Genomic DNA, 20,192 nt, shown 5'->3' on the forward strand with positions numbered 1-20,192 from the left:
GAACAGCCCTTTTTAGTAAAGATCTAATTATTCATCTTTGTCAAAAACGAACATTCAGATAATACAAACCGTAGAGGGTAAACAATTACAATGTGAGCGTTCAGTTCCAACTCAAAACGTTCTAATTAGTGCTTAATGGCCGATCAAAATGAGCGAATCATACAAAATAAATACATAAATAGATCCTAAAAATAAAGGTGCCAAAATTAACCATCTATATAAAGGTTCCAGAAAGAACTTATTTATTTAGATCCGCAGCAGGCTTTATAAATAGTCTTGAACAGATAATCTGTAAAATTCCTGATTCCTGGGTTTCTGATTTTAAAGGGACTCTTTTTTCCATACATTAACAGTCTGTGCTGGGGTTTTCTTGAAATGTTAGTGTCTTCCTAGGTAGCCATACATTAACGACTTATGTTTTGTCCGCATATTAAGAAACTTTATCAAAGCCAAAAGAATTTAATATGCAACGATCCTGTAACAGAAAGAAATAGTTCTTTCTCAAGCAAAGCTTCTACAAGAAACCACACAACTAATGAAAGTGCCGTGTATGAACTTTTATTTATGAAAGTGGAGCGAGACAAAAGGGATTACAAAATGAACAAATAAAAGTGAATATTCGTCAATTTGGCAGCGAACATACAGATTTAAATAAAATAAAATATTTGTTATTGCAATCTGAAAGTACATCAGGTTGCAAAAAATATTCCTTTCAATATATATACGTATTGTGATTTTAAAACTTTCACTCAATGACTCACACACTTTTAAGTAGTTGAATAGCCGCATTTCCAAACCGAGAAATTCAAATGTCAGGAGAACAATTGGTCACACGAGATTGGAGAAAGTGAGAGTGCGTCCATGCACTTCTGCCGGTAAGTGATGGCAAACTTCTACATTAGCGACTGATGAAGACGTTCACTTTGTGATACCCACAACCAATTGCTTCGGGCTACAGAACTAGTGTATGTGGTTTTCAAGCTTAAAATATAAACCCTTGGTAAAACTACAATAAAATCTTAATTTTTTTTTATTTATTTAAATATGCTATTTTAACTTTTTTTCAGTTTGTTAAAGCTCCAGTGAAGAAGATGAATAATGTGGTTGGAAATTCTTCGGATTTCATATTGGAAGGTTTCTTTTTTCCACCCAGTGGAAGGGCGCCTCTATTTGTCTTAACTCTTTTTGGGTATACGGTCATTGTTTTTGTGAATGTCCTGGTCTTTCTAGTTATAACACTTCATAAGAAGTTACATGAGCCAATGTATATAATGTTGTGTAACATGATTGTCTGCGACTTAATCGGTAGCACTGCTTTAATGCCAAGATTAATGTCCGACTTCTTCGTGGATGTGAAGATCATCTCCTTTGAAGCATGCTTCATTCAAGCTTTCTGTATTCACATGTACACATGTGGGGCTCAGCTGATACTAACGGTGATGGCATTTGATAGATATGTTGCAATTTGTAATCCTCTGCGCTACTCCACAATCATGACACCCTGGACATTAGTAAAACTCTGCTCGATTGCCTGGGGAGGCGCCTTTACTCTGGTCGTAGTTCTCTTGACGCTAACAACTAGACTTCAAAAATGTAAAACGCTAGTCGTGCACGCATATTGTTTCATTGGAGCTGTGTTTGTACTGGCCTGCGGAGATTATTCAGTGAATAACATATATGGCTTATGTATGTATTATTTTCTAACCGCATTGTCTTTGTCGGCCATTGCTTTCACTTATACTAAAATTCTAATAACATGCTTTTTTAAATCGCAAAGCAACACGAAAAGTAAAGCCATTCACACCTGTGCGACACACTTAAGTGTTTACATCCTGTTCGAAACATTTCTTTTATTTTCAGTCATGGCTTTGCGGTTTCCAAATATCAATCCAAATACCACTAAGGCAATCGGAACTTTAATGATTTCTGTCCCGCCCTGCCTGAACCCTATGATTTATGGTATATGCACGAATGAAATTCGCAATACTGTGCTGAAATGCCTTAAAAATAAATTATCACCCATTTCTTCTTCTTCTTTGGCTGCTCCAGTTAGGGTCGCCACAGCGGATCATCTTTTTCCATATCTTTCTGTCCTCTGCATCTTGCTCTGCCACACCCAGCACCTGCATGTCCTCTCTCACCACATCCATTAACCTTCCCTTAGGCCTTCCTCTTTTAAAGAAACCCATTCTTCACCATTTCCAGGATATAATTGCTTTAGTAGTTTTTACTTTCCAGGTTCTTCCTCGTACAACGAGAGTGTAGAGAATCATTTAAAGCAGAAACAGACCAGCGATGTTTGTACTAGAAGGCAGTTTTTCGTAGTGGTTTGGAGTCATATGTGTATCTTTATTAAATAACCAACCAGAGAACTACTGTTAGCAGACAATGTATTAAATAATGTATTAAATGCTGCTGGTGAAAACAATTAACAGTTAATGTAGATCAATAAATTCTCATGTCTTATTAAGTTGGAAAGACACTTTTCATGAAGACTAGTCAATATTTGATAAGTAACAGTTTTAATAAATAATTTCAATGCAAGACAGAAGAGGCCTTATGCTTGTGCTTATGTTCAGAAAAAAACGTTTCACATTAAGTTTTTTTTTAAAGTGGATTTATTTCATATTTGTTCTCATTTTGAAATATTGACTTCTTATTGACTTTGTTAAATAGAAAAAGCAATTGTGCACAAAAAATGAAAGTATCTCTGATATGAGCCAAATAATAAAAATGTATGTCTGTAAAATACAAAAGCAAAATTAAACATTAAAGTCTCATAATTGTGTTACTTTGATAAAAGATTGAATGATCAAATATTGTTAACATTCGCTTTGTTTGTTCATTTCCCCTGTATTTTCATTTGACCACATTCCAAATTCTCATACTACTGAATATGATAGCACTTTGAAAACTGACCCATTTTTTAATGCAATGCAAACTCATTATTTATTCCCTTTAGAATCCTCACAGCAAAATTTGTGTGTTTTATTACTGAAACTCTTCATTTTCCCATTTACAGAATTTCTCCCAAGCATTTTTAATTTTACAGTATGCCAACATGATCTTCCTGTATAATACTATATGTATTTAATACCCATCATTTGACTAATTCAGGCTGCTTGCAAAAAAAAAAAGAGAAAATACTGTGATTTGTTCAAAGTCTGTTATACAAAGCCAAAGACTCAAAAAGTTGACTTTTTTAAATGTTTCTTATCTGCCATAGTATATTTATGTAGAGAGTAGAGAACAGAAGTATGGGTGGGAGAGTTGGAAAGAGCGGCTTGATCAAGGTGTTATTTATTCTTTCAGTCTCTGAACTATTATTTCACTTCTAATGTGAAGGATGCATATATTTCAACGATAATGCATAAATAAATATAAAACATAATCCACTGAATAATTCCAAATCCATCCAGCCATCAATTTCTAACTAGTCTAATCCAGAATCTCCAGAGGCTGAAGCCTATCCCAGCAGTATTAAGTAAAACACTGGAACCTGCTGTGGATGTGATGCCAGTCAACCACAGGGACAGTTCATTGACAGACAAAGCCTCATTCAAACTGCACTTAACCCTACTATTATCCTAGCATTTCCACCCATCTGTTATCTTGGGCGTGGCCGGTCGGGTCAGTGCCGACCCGTGTCCTAAATCAGCCTCCCTCAACCCTCAAACATTTTTTTATCATCCAATTTGTTTCCTTACCTCTTGGTTACCTTGTTAGGCTTCCTTATCCATGAAAAGATTTTAAAATTTGGTTTTAAAATTTTTGGTGTGGCCCTCTGAAGATGAGACGTATGATGTCAATAAAACGGCCCAGTCCAAAAAAATTGGTTAAATAAACCTCAGGAGAATTATACAAATAAATCAAAGGTTTATATGTTACCTGACTATTACTGAGGGGTATTAGAACACAACTGTAAAAAAAAAAATTACAATTTTTTATTTTAATAATATTATTATCAATATTAATATTAGTAACATCTGTGGTGTTAGGGTCGGTTTTGACCCATATATATTTACTTCAAGAAGAAGGCAAAAAAAGTATTTTTTTTCCAAAAGTTGAACTTTAATTCAATCACAAAGACAAAGCCAAACAAGTAAGACAAAATAAAATACAAAATAAATTACAAAATGTAGATCAAACAAACAATCAAACCAATAGAATTAGTAGTACGGTGGTAGGGTGGTAGCTCTCCTGGAGCAGGATTGCTACTGTATGTTTACACTATGTGCAAGTAGGACAGTAAGTGACATTTTTAGTGTGCTCTTTGCAAATATATTTCTTGCATTTGGCACACATGGAATTGGTTTTTCTGTCCTTGCTGCTTGGGCAGACCTGACAGCGCTTTTTTGGAATCCGCAGCCTCTCTGGGTCTGGGTCTGTGGCTGTGGCAGGGCTGGCTAAAGGGAAGGATGCTGGTGCTGAAGCTCTTCGTCTTCCTGCTGACGTGGACGGAGTGCTTGTCGTGGTCTGCAGCTCTCTGACCACAGCTGCAGCGGCTGGGTCTCGGGGGACCCGTTCCCTTTTTTCAATGTGTCCCTTTATAAGAGAATCCCCTAGTTCTTGGAGAAACATTCTTCGCCTTTGATTCTTCCCTGCATTCCACCCTTGGTGGATTTGGGTCCACAACACAAATCAGTTGTAGGCTGACACATCCAGCATATTGTAGAACAATACCACTGGCCATCTCCTGATCATGCGCTGGCATGTATAGGTGGCAGTCAGCTTGTCCAGGTTGTCCACCCCTCCTTTGTTTTTATTGTAATCCAAAATAATGATGGGCTTTTTCTTTTGCTGATGACACAGCAGTGTCCTTGTGGAGTGTGGACATGAGTATCACACTCCGGTTTTTGAACAATATGACACAATAGTGGTTGTGTCTGTAAAGGCAAATTTTGAAGACAGTGGTGCCCTGTTCTTCAAATTCACAATTTCAGCGGGCAGCTCAGGTTTATTTTTTTTGATAGTGCCCACCATGGTGAGCTTTCGCCTCAAAGTTCCTGTCCAAGATCAAAACTTGTAAAAAATTGTCACATGTAATATTGTGTCCAGCGCAGTCCAGTTGTCAAGTCGAGGACTACACGTCTTCCCTGGTTCCTCTCAGGGATGCCACTTTCAGGTTTTCCTGTGTAAATTTGCATGTTCCAAGCATAGCTTGTTCTTGCATCACAGGCTGCCCAGATTTTATCCCGTATTTGGCTGGCTTATTGGGCATGTATTGCGGAAAGTGCATCTTCCCGGAAAGGCACAAGACGCCGCTCACGGTAACCTCTGGCCCTGGATTGAACATCAAAGGCAGGCGCTGCACCCATCTCTCCCAGACATCCCTTATGGGAGCAAGCTTGTCACGTCTTGCTCTCATGTCTCGGTTGTCAAACCCTGAGGACTCTCGAGATCATGTGGAAGCTCTTCAGTGACATCGTGGCCGAAAAATATTTCTGCCTGTTGCTGTGTCCCAGAGACTGGCTGTGGCCTCATTGCTGGATCGGTATACTCCAGCAAGAAGAAGAATTCCAATATAAGCATCCAGGAATTCTTCATCAAAGTCAATCCATGTGTCTCCATAGACTTTTTGTCCTTCTAGGTTTGTCATGTCAAGTATTATTTTTTTTCAGCGATGATGGCATGAACTGTTCAAAACTTGTTTTGATGTCACTTATCCTTGTTATGGCAAACCTTGTGACCCCAGGAGTCATTCTGATGATATTTTCAGCAGCTGCCCTGCCAGTTGTCCTGCGAGTCTCGTCAGGTGGTACTAACCTCCAGGAGATGCTGCCATTCTTGGACTGTAGTACTTCAGCTGGTGGGGAAACTGCTTCAGAGGTGATCTCCTCCTCAGACTCTGTGTCTGTGTCTTCTGACTGACACTCCACAATGTCTTCCTCCTCTGAGTCCACCTCATCAGTGTCGCTGTGCCACTCTGTAACTTGTCCTTCAGCTAGGATATGATCCAGAGCTTGGAGTGCTGTGAATCTGGCCATTTTTACCTCTGCAAATTAGATGCTTTCTCTCCAGTCACAATCACCAAACTGAACTGGTCTGGGTCTGTTTTGTCTGGGCTGTCTCTGTTTTTACTCGGGGGAGGTGTGAAGAGATAAGCCCCTGACTACAGCTCGGGGGATGGGAGAGGCCTGCTACCTGACAGAGTTGTGTGGGGGTGTGGGGTCAGAGTGAGCTGAGAGTGTGTTTATACTGTAACTTAAGTTTGGCCAGTATTTATTATTTTATGATCTCTTATTGTACCCTGGGTCGTGGCCGACCCGGTAAGACCACAGGCAGTGAATTTCTGATTAGAGAAATAATTTACTTTTTTTTTTTTTGTTTAAATGGAAGTTTCAGAAAAATGGAAAAAGCCTTTATGCAGTAAACAAAATGTATGTGGTACTTTTATGCATTTAAAACTTGAAAACGGGTCGGTACCGACCCTAGGGTAATAGTAGAATAGCCATTCAAACATACCTTCTCAGAAACCCCCCAGACTGAGTGAAAAGATATGAACTTCACAAACGTAGTGAGTGAATCCAAAATTTGACCCCCGTTTCCTTAAACTTTGAGACAATATTACTAACAATGGTGCCACTGTGTTCTCCTATACATTAAAATAAAATACTTCTTCTTTTGGCTGCTCCCATTTAGGGGGTGCCACAGCAGATCATCCCTCTCCATACATTGCTGTTTAATATATATTTTTGCTTGTATTAATGCAAATAAAGTATTAATTATATTGGTCAATTTCTAGCTTAGATTTTGTCCTACACATGTCATCAGCAGAATTCCTTAATATTCTAAGACTGAAAATAAATGTTCAATATTTTATTTAATGGTGTTTAAATAGAATAAATTGCATTAAACACACATTTAAATTTGGAAAACTTAGTCTTCAGGCTAAGTCTGTAGGCTTGGAATGTAACTTAATATTTTTATTTCTACTGCCTCATTTGTTTACTTACATCAAAAAGCACACTTTATTGTAATAGCAATGTCCTCTGCATGGAATACAACACAAGGATAAAAACAGTCATCTTTAAACAATAGCCCCAAAAGAAGCCATTTAAACACAAATGTATGATAAACAGAAGGTAGGTGGAGTATTGCAGGTTGAAAGAGATTTTAATGGCTTTACTTTGAAGTCTGCAAAAGTAAAGTGAGTCCACTGTGGGGATGTGGCACCCCTTCCATTTAAGAAGGTGGACCACCAGTTTCTTTCTTTTTACTTTTTGCAGCAGAGAGAGTGTATACCTAACTGTGATGGAGAAGGCCTAAACACTTTCAGTAACCTGCTGAATATTTTCTTTGCATGTTGATCAAGGTGTAATATATTCTTGTTACATGCTAAGCTTTTTAACATTCTCAGAAAAAAACAAATAATGAGCTTTACATCACAGCTTTGTTGAACACATGCCCAGGAATGTGAAATTCTATCTTGATTGTGTACTCTGCCATTTTATGCTGCCACAGGAGATGCACAAACCAGTGTGTTTCTTTGTGCCAGTCCCAAGCCCGGATAAATGGGGAGGGTTACGTCAGGAAGGGCATCCAGTGTAAAATTTTGCCAAGTCAATATGCGGACAACGTAGATGATCCGCTGTGGCAACCCCTAACGGGAGCAGCTGAAAGTAGAAGAAGGTAAGAATTGATAATTTGCCTCGCCTAAAGCACACCACTATTTTTTTTTTTTTCTTTTCTTAACATTTAGCTCCAAATTATTCAAATTACACTACTTGACCAATTCTGTTGCCTTGGAATCCACAGCAGGGAGATGGCAACCTGAGCTTTAAGAATGAGAACACACTACTTTTACTAGCTACTTCCTATTTGCAACAGAAACATTGTGATGCCAAAGTGTGATGCTAAGCTTCAATTACTAGAGATGCTGACATAAATATAAAATGTTTTAGACTTAAATCAGATGACCAATGAGGGAATGTTACTGTTGAAGCCTTTGGTGTAAAACAGGCTAATGGAATTAAAAATCTTTAGTTTTGAGCAGAAACATGTGCATTGGGACCTAATCAAGCACTTCACATTGCTAAAAAGCATTTATAAATTTTAGCACAATCTTTTTTTGTGTGTTGAAGAGTGAATAACATATTCTACCACACCTGTAGAAATTAAAGGGAATTGTATTTAAGACTAAAGCCACAAAAAAATTCTTTACAAAAAGAGTCATGGTAATCTGAAATCAACTACTCAGTCATGCAGTTGAAGAGGAAAACTTGACTATTTTTAAAAATTAAGTGTATTTCAATAGGCCATGCTTTCTCTGTCTTTAAGTTTTGACTATTGTTTGTTATTTTAAGTTCTTTAGGTTAAGGAAAATATTTTTTATAATACTATTACTTTCTTCCACATGAATGGATGGATAGATGTATTAATTTTTAATAAATGAGATATGTGACTGCATATTCTGATAATTGATGTTTACACTGAACTCTCCCAGTGTACTCTCCCAGTGCTTCTCCACACCAAGGGTAATATAATTTCATTTGATATATTTAAAATTATGTGAGCGTTTTTCCTAAAATAGGATTAAAGAAAGTGAGATTGCAAAGTAAACAAAATTGAAAAAGAAGAGTTGCACTCTAGCTGCCCATCATGCGTACATAGCACAGATATCCAGTATACCTGAAAACAGTACCACACAATCCAACACGATTATAATACTGTTTAGGTGATTGATAATATACTAAAAACAGTGCTTAACTCTCTAAGTGTTATTGCTGAATGTTCTTAATTGAACTAATTAAATAATGAGTTATAAGACAGATTTTAACAATTTCTATTTTGTGATCAGGATGAAAGACAAACTGAAATTGATAATCAAAACTCTTTTTAAGATTAGGTTTGAACCATAAAATTACACTTTTTAGAAACTTTATTAAGAAATGATACATCTAAAATCAGATCAAAAGTGTATGTACTGTAGCTGCCCTTAGAGGAAATGTTTCTGAGGGAACACAAGAAGGTGAATGGTCATTAATAGGAAGTGCAACTTGTCTCCTTCTTATCTCTTCCAAGAGTTTACACTAACAACCAATCTCCCAATACACTTGGATTGTTAGGTCTCTCATATAAAATCTTTCATCTCATACATCCATCAATGCATTTCATCTCATCCCAGCAACAACAATGGCTCTCTAATTGCTTATAAGGTAAAGATTCCAGGAGCAATTGTTGTGGTAGAAATTTAATATCTCATTAAAAAAAAGAAAGATCCTGTAACAGGAAAAAAAAATCAGTAATCAGGCCGGAGAAAACCTATTCATCGTATCTTTTAGTTACTTCTTGGCAAAATGGTTTAGAGAGTGTATTTTTCGAAAGCAGTCTGTTACAACATATAAGTTAGCTTTATAAACTTTTGTATTTACATACAGTGTCAATCAATGCATAGATTTTACTCTGGTTGGTTCATTGGTGTGCACCCAAAAAATAACTTATGAAAAATAAATGTCTATTATATTATATTCTGGTTCTTCTTATACCTTTGAGTTAGGCCACCACTCTTGAAATTTCTGAGCATTTAACAACTGTACATTCTGGTTGTTTACTATACACCTGCTGACTTCTAAGTCATGTCTTAGTCATCTTTCAGTACATTTTGTTATTCACTTGACCTTTATCTGGTTTCCTGTTATGCTTAAACAGGTTCCTGACATTTATTAACCCTTTATGCTATTTCTTTAAGATGAATGCTATGTTACCCTAAAAGCATTCTTCCACATTGTTTTACATTTACAAGAATGGCAGTAATTTAGGCCTGGCTCGTATCCCACCTCATTGAGGTGTCTGAACACATTTTACTTTCAAAGTAATGTTACCGCATCTGAGCAAATACTAGGCAGTACATTTTTACTTAATTTTATTTAGTACCTTTTAATAGTGACCATCATCCATAGGTGCTTCATAGTCACAGACACAGGATACCACTTAAAAATATTTTAACAATTGGAATAGCTCTGGCTCACACCTTTGACAGCACAGTGTAGAATATTTCCCAGTGTAGTTTATTATTAACAAAACCTGTAGCTTAATCATAATGGCTGGAATAGTAGCAGGCAATTCTGATTTCTGAACAGTCAGGGCAGCTTAGATTACAAGTGAAACTCTAAGGTTTGAGTATTTTAAGTAGTAATTTGGGGTAAGATGGCATTTCATTTTCAAGACAATTAATAAACACTAGTAAGTTTTAAATTATGTTCTCTATTTATGCTGTAATATTTGGCATTTTAATTGTAGACAGTATGTTCTATATTTAAACTGTGATTCTTTTTTCACTTTAATTTCTTTAATTGTGCATGGTTCTGCTTTATCTTAAACATACTTCTTGAGCAAATTGTAGTATTCCTCTAAATTTGTTCCTGAATTGCTCCTACAAAATAATCATTAAATCTGTACACTTCCTTTACATATTCTTAACAACCTGAAGGCTATGCAATGATTTCCATTTGTTAATTGACAAACCCAATGACTCAGCGATAGCTGTCTGTGACTAGTACCAGCAAAATTAAGCAGAACTGTGTTTCCAAAAAGCACAATGAGGGCAAGAAAATCATTAACACTATTTTAAGATTAACTTGTAATTTGTGAGTGTTTGCCAAAAGTCATTATAACTAAAGTAATAAGTGAAACCTTGACTCATTAATCAATCACTAAGTGGCTACCTTGTGCCAACCAGCCAGAAAAAAAACACATTGTAGGGGCAAACGTGTATATGGGAGAGCTGACAAACAATGAGACATCCCATGTTGTTTGTGTGCCAGAATGTGGTAAGCCATTGTTTCTTTGGAGATTTTAAACTGTGCTGATATGTTGTCAATAGTTTTGTAGTCTGTTATTCTGTGTGAGTTCTAATTATGTTATCTGATATCCTCAAAGCAATGACATATAGCAGCGCTAGTATTTAAATTTCACATGCTCTCCAAGTAGAAGTCATGTAGTGCGCCACCAATCTAAGATGTTAATTGCAGTCCATGTACTACAGCTGTGGAAGCTTTTGGGAAATACTTGTTAATGAATATGCAATTTTTAGATGAAGTAAAGGAAATACTTAGCATTACAATGCATTTAGGAAACTCTTCATTGCTCAGGTGACAGATAAATGGCTTACGTAACTAATTCATACAGAAATGAAATACTATAATGAATGAAATAGTTCCACCACAGCTATTTATAAATTTCAGACATCCTGATATTTTACAACATGATCCATTTGATGTGAATGAGAGAACGGGCAATGTGCATTGGTAATATACACACACATCAATGTATAAGTAAATACCTACATACATACAGACACATTATATACAGTCCCCTCCATAGTTCTTGGAACCATGGTAAAGATGAGTTAAAAGGGTTATAAAAATGAACCTTTTAATGAATTATCTCACATTGAAAAAAAAAATAAGACAAAGCCAACCTTTAGGTGAAATAAAGTTATTCTGAGAAAAAATAATTCAAAATCAAGAAATAACTATTTTAACAAAACCACACATGCCCCAATTATTGGCATCACTGAATTTGATGCTTTGTACAACCTCCCTTTATCAAATTAAAGTCTTCTCCAGTTAAATCTTATAAGGTATAAAAATACAGAGCAGGGAATCTATGATCATTCCTTTTAACAAAATATCTTCAGATCATCTAGGGTCCATGGTTCTTTTAAATGCACTCTATTTCTCAGCTTACCCCACAGGTTTTCAGTTGGGTATAGGTCTGGGGATTAAGACTTCCCTGAAAGAAGCTTGAATTTGTGTTCTTTTAACCATTTTAATGTTGATTTGGCCATATGTTTTGGATCCTTATTCTGCCCTTATTTGGACGATATAATAACAACAAGAGAAATAATAAAACAAAAACAACAATAATAATAATAGGTTCATGATGTAATTTAAATGTAAAATTATAATGTAGGCTATAGATTAATGCAAAAGGTACTGCTTGTAGCTTTAAGCACTCTGAGCTACATTTTTTGTATGAAAATGTGCTATATAAATAAATGTTATTGTTGTTGTTGTTGTTAACACCTGTAGACAACTTCAGTACATAATGAGTTAACCAATCAAACTCACTATACATATCTTTTATGTCCTTTAAAGTCAGTAGGTGAATCACCCCTTAGTACCACCAACTATAATGGCATGTGCCCATAGAATTGCACTGCTGAACTAGAGATACTGTTTCAGACAATGATGTCCAAGACTCTGAGTCAAGGATCTAAATGCTCTCTTTTGGGCAGGCATGAACCCCTTGGACCATCCCTGTAATCCACAAATAATAGAATATACAGGCTGCCCAGAAGTGAAATAATGATGGTGCAGGACTAATTGGACAGAGGAACAAACCACAGTTTTGCCCATTCCCACTATGCAATTTCTGTCAGCTCTCCATTTCTACATCACTTGTGAATTCCTGCAGGTCATCTGTGATAAACACAGCCTCAGCAAAGATGCTGTGTCCAAATTTGTGCATGCAGTGACCAGATTACTATTGGGGAATGCATGGAACAAACCCTGAGGTTGTGGATTCAAATTCTACTACTGGTACTTGTGGTTGATCATGAGCAAGTCTCTGCACCTGGCTGTGCCCCAATTGGAAAAACAAAAGAAATATAACCAATTACATTTCAAAGGTTGTAAGTGACCTTGGATAAAGGTGTCAGCCAAATAAGTATATTATCATCATCATCACCATAATACAATGCCTTGCATGACACTGATATCAATTTCTATACACTGCAGGCATACCTAGCATTGTAGATCAGTGGATAGAACACCTATCCGTGTTCATACTTCCAACCTTGAATCCTATCAGTACCAGTGGAAAAGAGCTCACAGTGGTAAATGTACATGTAATATGCAACAAACCATTAGGGAGTTTTTTATAGACATTGTGGTAAAGTGGTCTGGGAGCACACATGGTGCTTATATCTTTTCCAGTTCTAGAGTGTGTCAAACAGCAAGAGATGGTGTTTGTTGGTGGCTGGTTATTAGGTGGTGGGTGTTATTTTTGCTAATTCTTGCCAATTCCAGTGCTTCATCCCCGAACAGTACCTGAGGAGAGGTGTAACACAGCATACCAAAGTATACTCACTGTTACAGAGCATACTCTGGAGATGTGGATAATATAATTCTGTTACTTGCAGAAGTCTTCTAGCCTTGGAAAACTACAACTCTTAATTTTTTTCACCACTTACATATGTTCCTATTTTCTAAAGTGTTGTTTTGTTCCGTATCTTTGTTTGCAATGTAATGTTTTGAGCCCATTTATTTGTTTTCACGAGTTAAAGTAGTTTCACGCTTTTAGTCAAAATTTTAATTTTTTAACTTGTGTTTCTGTTTATTTATTTATTACATTTATACATGCCATGTCTGGTGCGACAATATAACACCAGTGTTTTTCTAGTTATAAGATTTTTTTTATTATATATTTTTTATTTTATAGTTTTTATTTAGTTTCAGTTTTTCAGCAATTAACGTTTGTTTTTTGTTACATGAAAAATGTCCACATGGACGCAGTTTTGAAAGGGTAAAATACAGTTTTCGTTATATATATATATATATATATATATATATATATATATATATATATATTTTTATTTTATTACAATCCATACATAGCAATCAAGTTTTTACAAAAAAAAGAATTATGTTAAGAACAGATCGATCCCCACCCCTGAGAGAGAGAGCAAGCCAAACGGTGTAAAATTTAAGGCTTGTAAACATACCTAAATTAATAAATTCTCTGTGCTTTATAAACTTATTTTTAAAATATTACTGATTAGATCCTGCCATGTTCTGAAAAAAGTCTGTACAGATCCTCTAACTGAGTATATGATTTTTTCCAATTTCAAATAATATAACACATCGGTTTCCCACTGACTTAAAAGAGGAGAGTTTGGGTTCTTCCAGTTTATCAGAATAAGTCTGCGTGCCAAGAGTGTAGTAAATGCAATCACAATTTGTTTGTCTTTCTCCACTTTAGACCCCTCTGGAAGAACCCCAAACACAGCTGCTAATGGGTTAGGAGGGATTGTGAGTCCATGGCTGTCTGATTGGTAATAAAAAATTTTCGTCCAGAATAATGTTAATTTGGTGCAGGCCCAGAACATGTGACCCAGTTATATTTTTGTAGATCGTTAATATTTTACCTATCAGCTTAACAGCTATAATTGTACTGTCTGTGACAGAACTCCAGTTTCTACTGATAATGTGGCAGTTCAAGGCTTCCAGTATAATGAAAACATGCATGAATCAAATAACGAGTGTGTTCTGATGTAATTTGTTACATTAATCTCCAACAAAGATAAGTAGTTATTTCATTTCAAAAATGCTTTCTTTTTTATTTTTCAGATTCCCTTTGTGAGCAGTAAGATTTTCATACATATGTACACTTATTTTATATTTATTTTTCATATCTTCTGATTCAGACTATATATCATCTGCCAATTTTGAAACTTTAAAAGTGTATTTTTCAGATAATTCTTAATTTTCCTATTTTTTGAAATACTATTGAAGTCACTACTTGATGTGTGTTAGTAACAATAATAGCACACATAGTGACCTGTAGATCCTCTTTCGAAGCTGTATGCAACCCAACTGTTGTTGGTCAGGGAGGCCTTGAAGGCTGACTTTAGCGACTAGTGAAATCACTCACAAAGGCCGTTAGCTTGGGGGTAGTAGGCAGTGGTACGGTGCAGGGTCATTCCAAGATCTTGTGCCATTACAGCCCAGAGCTGTGAAGTGAACTGTGCACCTCAGTCGCCAAACTATGCAACCCAAGTGTTGATAAAAGCTCTCACTACTTCTGCTGCAGTCATGAATGTCAAATGGACAGCTTCAGGCCACCTGGTGGTCCTGTCAACCACAGTGAGCAGGTGTGTAATACTGTAAGAAGGAGGAAGGGGGCCTACCAGGTCCACATAAACATGGTCGAAATGGCGAGCAGGCACCAGGAAAGGTGTCAATGGGGCTTTAACATGGCAATGTATTTTAGCCTTCTGACATGCAACACAAGCTGCTGCCCAGTTACGAACATCTTTAATAAGGCCCTGCCAAACAAATTTCCCCACCACCAAATGTTGGGATGCCCTTCACCCTGGATGTGAGAGGCGGTGTATGGTGTCAAAAATGTGCCATCTCCAGTTGCTGGGAACAATTGTGTGTGGGTAACCTGTGTTGGTGTCACACAGGGGCTTAGCAACCGCTGTACCTCTGACAATTGCAGGCTGGCTTCTGCCAAGTGGAGAGCTTGGACCTCCAGGTCCTCAGCTTGGTCAGCCGCCAGCTTGGAGTAGTCAATTCCAATGTATATGGTTTCTAATGCAGGCTGGGAGAGACAGTCAGTCACCGCTGAGCCTTTTCAGTTTAAACAAAAGAAGATGAAGAAGTGACAGGACTAAACTGTTTAAAATTATGAAGGAAATAGAACAGTGTATCGAGACTGTTGTTTTAAAATGAGTTCATCAAGACCATGGCAAATTGGAAAATTCTTAAGGGTAAATTTCACACAGACATTAGGAAGTTTTTCTTTACGCAGCAGACAACCATAGACATTTGGAATAATCTACCAAGTAGCGTGGTAGACAGTAAGACATTAGGGACTTTCAAAACTAGACTTTTCTTTAGAGGAATTAAGTGAAAAGGACTGGTAAGTTTTTTTGAGCTGAATGGACTGTTTTCATCTAGATTGTTCTAATGTTTTCTTGGAAAGTCAGGGTGGTGTATTGCAGACTTGAAGATGTTCCCTACTCGCACGTGCTTGAAAAATACATATATACTGTATTTGTGTCTGTGTCAAGCCTATTTAAGTCTATTATTTAACTAAATGAATATACACCAATCAATCAGTTAATTTAAGATATTCCAAATTGTTTTGCAAAGAAAATGATTAGCAGTGTTAGCTTCGTTCAGATTTTATTCAAACACTTTAATCTGTAATCTTGTACTGTTACAAAGAATTGAAGGGTTTAAATGAAAAGCAATTTAAAAAGTTGAAACAGGCCAAGTGTATGGCAATAGCAGCTTACATCAGAAAAAGTGAGGAACAAAAACTTGAAAGAAGTAAGAACTGAAGTAAACCCCCAAAAAAACTTACAAAATTGAAAACAATGTCAAATACAAACAGAACACTAATCTAACTTTGCTATGTGCACCAGTTACATAATGCACAATGGCAGCAAGCCAGCTGAACTAAACTCGGTTCCAGATGTGAATGAAGAGTTTTACTTCATTCAGTTGTGAATATCTTTTCTGTTGTATCAACAGTCATACATGGTTTATTCATTTGGGGTGAGGGGGTATACAATACTATGTATTATTAGATGTTTACAACTGTTATTTGTTTACATCATTCACTCATACATTTGTTTTAGCTGTATGTTTAGACTTCTTTGTTTAATTTAAATTTATTAATATAACTTTACCTCAAAAATTATAACTAGTCAATAAACATCTAACACTAAACTGTGTTATGCAAACAGCAACAATGTTTACAGGATGCAGGTTTTTGTGGCCCTTGCAATGAACTGAACATTTTTAATTTGGAGATTGTGTTGTCTCTGAAAATGTATTGTAGTAACTTCTTTGCAGCACCTACTTTACAGTATTATCATTGACAAATACTGACCAAAAAATTAAAATAAAATACATGTCATCTAAGTTTATTTCTTTGTCACCAAATTTTAATCAAATCAGTCAAAGTATTTTTAGTTTTTGTGATATGTAGTGTTTCTACTGTAGCAAATGTTTTTACTTTTAAATATTGATTATCAAAATGTTCTTTCTTATACATATATCTAGTACACTACGTAAATAATTTGCATGGTGTTTACTAAAAATAATTTAAACATAACTGGAAGCCATAATATGCCTTTATCTCATTAATGCTGATATATTGTATGTTATCCTTATTTAAATAAAAATGATTTCAGTACATTTATTTGCATCATTTGTTGGTAGTGTACTTTATATTACCACATTATCATCTTAATTTTATTCAGCAGCTACAGGCTGGCATTTCTAGGGAATTAAATCCTCAGAGATTCATTATAATTTCTCCCGGAAATCTATAAGAGAGTAAACTCTTTGATTTCTTTATTACCTGAATTACAGTGAACTGTAGGTAAATTATATGTTCACTTTTTGTCTGAAGGATTTCTCTTTAGCACAATGGAGACTTTATCATTTTTAGATTGAAATGAAGTTATTTTGATTCAACACGGTGCTCTTGTGGAATTGCATCTGAATCGCCTGGTACCTGTTTTCTTAATATTATTATATTTATATATTTTATATTTCATGTGAACTTTTCATATGATGCTCTGCATTTCTGCAAACATCCCAAAAAATTGTGTTACATTCATTGTCTATTAATTGGTGGTATTAGTGTGAGTTAGTGTGTGTGTGTGTTTGAGCATGTCTTTTATAGTAGACACAATTGTTCTCAATGCAGCTAAGATAAATTGTGGCTTCCGTAATTTTGGATAAAATTATTATAGTGAAGTGATGGACGGATATTTAATACGTAGTTACTTTAATTATTATAATTTTTCATTATTGGCTCAATAATTTTAATTCTCTTTTCGACTCCCCGAACATAAAAATGTATTTAACTTCTCAACATTAGTTTCAAAATAATAGTAACATAAAATTCTTGTGCCAGCTTACTCCTCTTCAAGAAAACACGGCAACCAGAGCCTACTTTATCAGAAGTGGGCACAATCCAAGGAACAGCCCTTTTTAGTAAAGATCTAATTATTCATCTTTGTCAAAAACGAACATTCAGATAATACAAACCGTAGAGGGTAAACAATTACAATGTGAGCGTTCAGTTCCAACTCAAAACGTTCTAATTAGTGCTTAATGGCCGATCAAAATGAGCGAATCATACAAAATAAATAGATCCTAAAAATAAAGGTGCCAAAATTAACCATCTATATCAAGGTTCCAGAAAGAACTTATTTATTTAGATCCGCAGCAGGCTTTATAAATAGTCTTGAACAGATAATCTGTAAAATTCCTGATTCCTGGGTTTCTGATTTTAAAGGGACTCTTTTTTCCATACATTAACAGTCTGTGCTGGGGTTTTTCTGAAATGTTAGTGTCTTCCTAGGTATCCATACATTAACGTCTTATGTTTTGTCCGCATATTAAGAAACTTTATCAAAGCCAAAAGAATTTAATATGCAACGATCCTGTAACAGAAAGAAATAGTTCTTTCTCAAGCAAAGCTTCTACAAGAAACCACACAACTTATGAAAGTGCCGTGTATGAACTTTTATTTATGAAAGTGGAGCGAGACAAAAGGGATTACAAAATGAACAAATAAAAGTGAATATTCGTCAATTTGGCAGCGAACATACAGATTTAAATAAAATAAAATATTTGTTATTGCAATCTGAAAGTGCATCAGGTTGCAAAAAATATTCCTTTCAATATATATATACGTATTGTGATTTTAAAACTTTCACTCAATGACTCACACACTTTTAAGTAGTTGAATAGCCGCATTTCCAAACCGAGAAATTCAAATGTCAGGAGAACAATTGGTCACACGAGATTGGAGAAAGTGAGAGTGCGTCCATGCACTTCTGCCGGTAAGTGATGGCAAACTTCTACATTAGCGATTGATGAAGACGTTCACTTTGTGATACCCACAACCATTTGCTTCGGGCTACAGAACTAGTGTATGTGGTTTTCAAGCTTAAAATATAAACCCTTGGTAAAACTACAATAAAATCTTAATTTTTTTTTATTTATTTAAATATGCTATTTTAACTTTTTTTCAGTTTGTTAAAGCTCCGTGAAGAAGATGAATAATGTGGTTGGAAATTCTTCGGATTTCATATTGGAAGGTTTCTTTTTTCCACCCAGTGGAAGGGCGCCTCTATTTGTCTTAACTCTTTTTGGGTATACGGTCATTGTTTTTGTGAATGTCCTGGTCTTTCTAGTTATAACACTTCATAAGAAGTTACATGAGCCAATGTATATAATGTTGTGTAACATGATTGTCTGCGACTTAATCGGTAGCACTGCTTTAATGCCAAGATTAATGTCCGACTTCTTCGTGGATGTGAAGATCATCTCCTTTGAAGCATGCTTCATTCAAGCTTTCTGTATTCACATGTACACAAATGGGGCTCAGATGATACTAGCGGTGATGGCATTTGACAGATATGTTGCAATTTGTAATCCTCTGCGCTACTCCACAATCATGACACCCCGTACTTTAGTAAAACTCTGCTTGTTTGCCTGGGGACTCTCCTTTATTATGGTCATAGTTCACTTGTCACTTACAACAAGACTTCAAAAATGTAAAACGCTAGTCGTGCACGCATATTGTTTCATTGGAGCTGTGTTTGTACTGGCCTGCGGAGATTATTCAGTGAATAACATATATGGCTTATGTATGTATTATTTTCTAACCGCATTGTCTTTGTCGGCCATTGCTTTCACTTATACTAAAATTCTAATAACATGCTTTTTTAAATCGCAAAGCAACTCGAAAAGTAAAGCCATTCACACCTGTGCGACACACTTAAGTGTTTACATCCTGTTCGAAACATTTCTTTTATTTTCAGTCATGGCTTTGCGGTTTCCAAATATCAATCCAAATACCACTAAGGCAATCGGAACTTTAATGATTTCTGTCCCGCCCTGCCTGAACCCTATGATTTATGGTATATGCACGAATGAAATTCGCAATACTGTGCTGAAATGCCTTAAAAATAAATTATCACCCATTTCTTCTTCTTCTTTTGGCTGCTCCAGTTAGGGTCGCCACAGCGGATCATCTTTTTCCATATCTTTCTGTCCTCTGCATCTTGCTCTGCCACACCCAGCACCTGCATGTCCTCTCTCACCACATCCATTAACCTTCCCTTAGGCCTTCCTCTTTTAAAGAAACCCATTCTTCACCATTTCCAGGATATAATTGCTTTAGTAGTTTTTACTTTCCAGGTTCTTCCTCGTACAACGAGAGTGTAGAGAATCATTTAAAGCAGAAACAGACCAGCGATGTTTGTACTAGAAGGCAGTTTTTCGTAGTGGTTTGGAGTCATATGTGTATCTTTATTAAATAACCAACCAGAGAACTACTGTTAGCAGACAATGTATTAAATAATGTATTAAATGCTGCTGGTGAAAACAATTAACAGTTAATGTAGATCAATAAATTCTCATGTCTTATTA

The 20,192-nt window shown here is 35.9% G+C and overlaps 1 protein-coding gene across 1 annotated transcript in view; it reads left to right on the forward strand.

Annotated features, from left to right (window-relative positions):
• Window positions 1-1,091: 1,091 nt before the first annotated feature.
• LOC120524578 (olfactory receptor 4Q2-like) overlaps window positions 1,092-20,192 on the forward strand; it is a 93,871-nt gene continuing 74,770 nt past the window's right edge. Inside the window, exons 1-2 of the mRNA XM_039746409.1 lie at window positions 1,092-1,593; window positions 1,861-1,998. Of these exons, the coding sequence (XP_039602343.1) occupies window positions 1,092-1,593; window positions 1,861-1,998 (640 nt within the window). The remainder of the gene's footprint in view (window positions 1,594-1,860; window positions 1,999-20,192) is intronic.

The sequence above is a fragment of the Polypterus senegalus genome, chromosome 2, assembly GCF_016835505.1.
Source record: "Polypterus senegalus isolate Bchr_013 chromosome 2, ASM1683550v1, whole genome shotgun sequence".
Lineage (NCBI taxonomy): Eukaryota > Metazoa > Chordata > Cladistia > Polypteriformes > Polypteridae > Polypterus > Polypterus senegalus.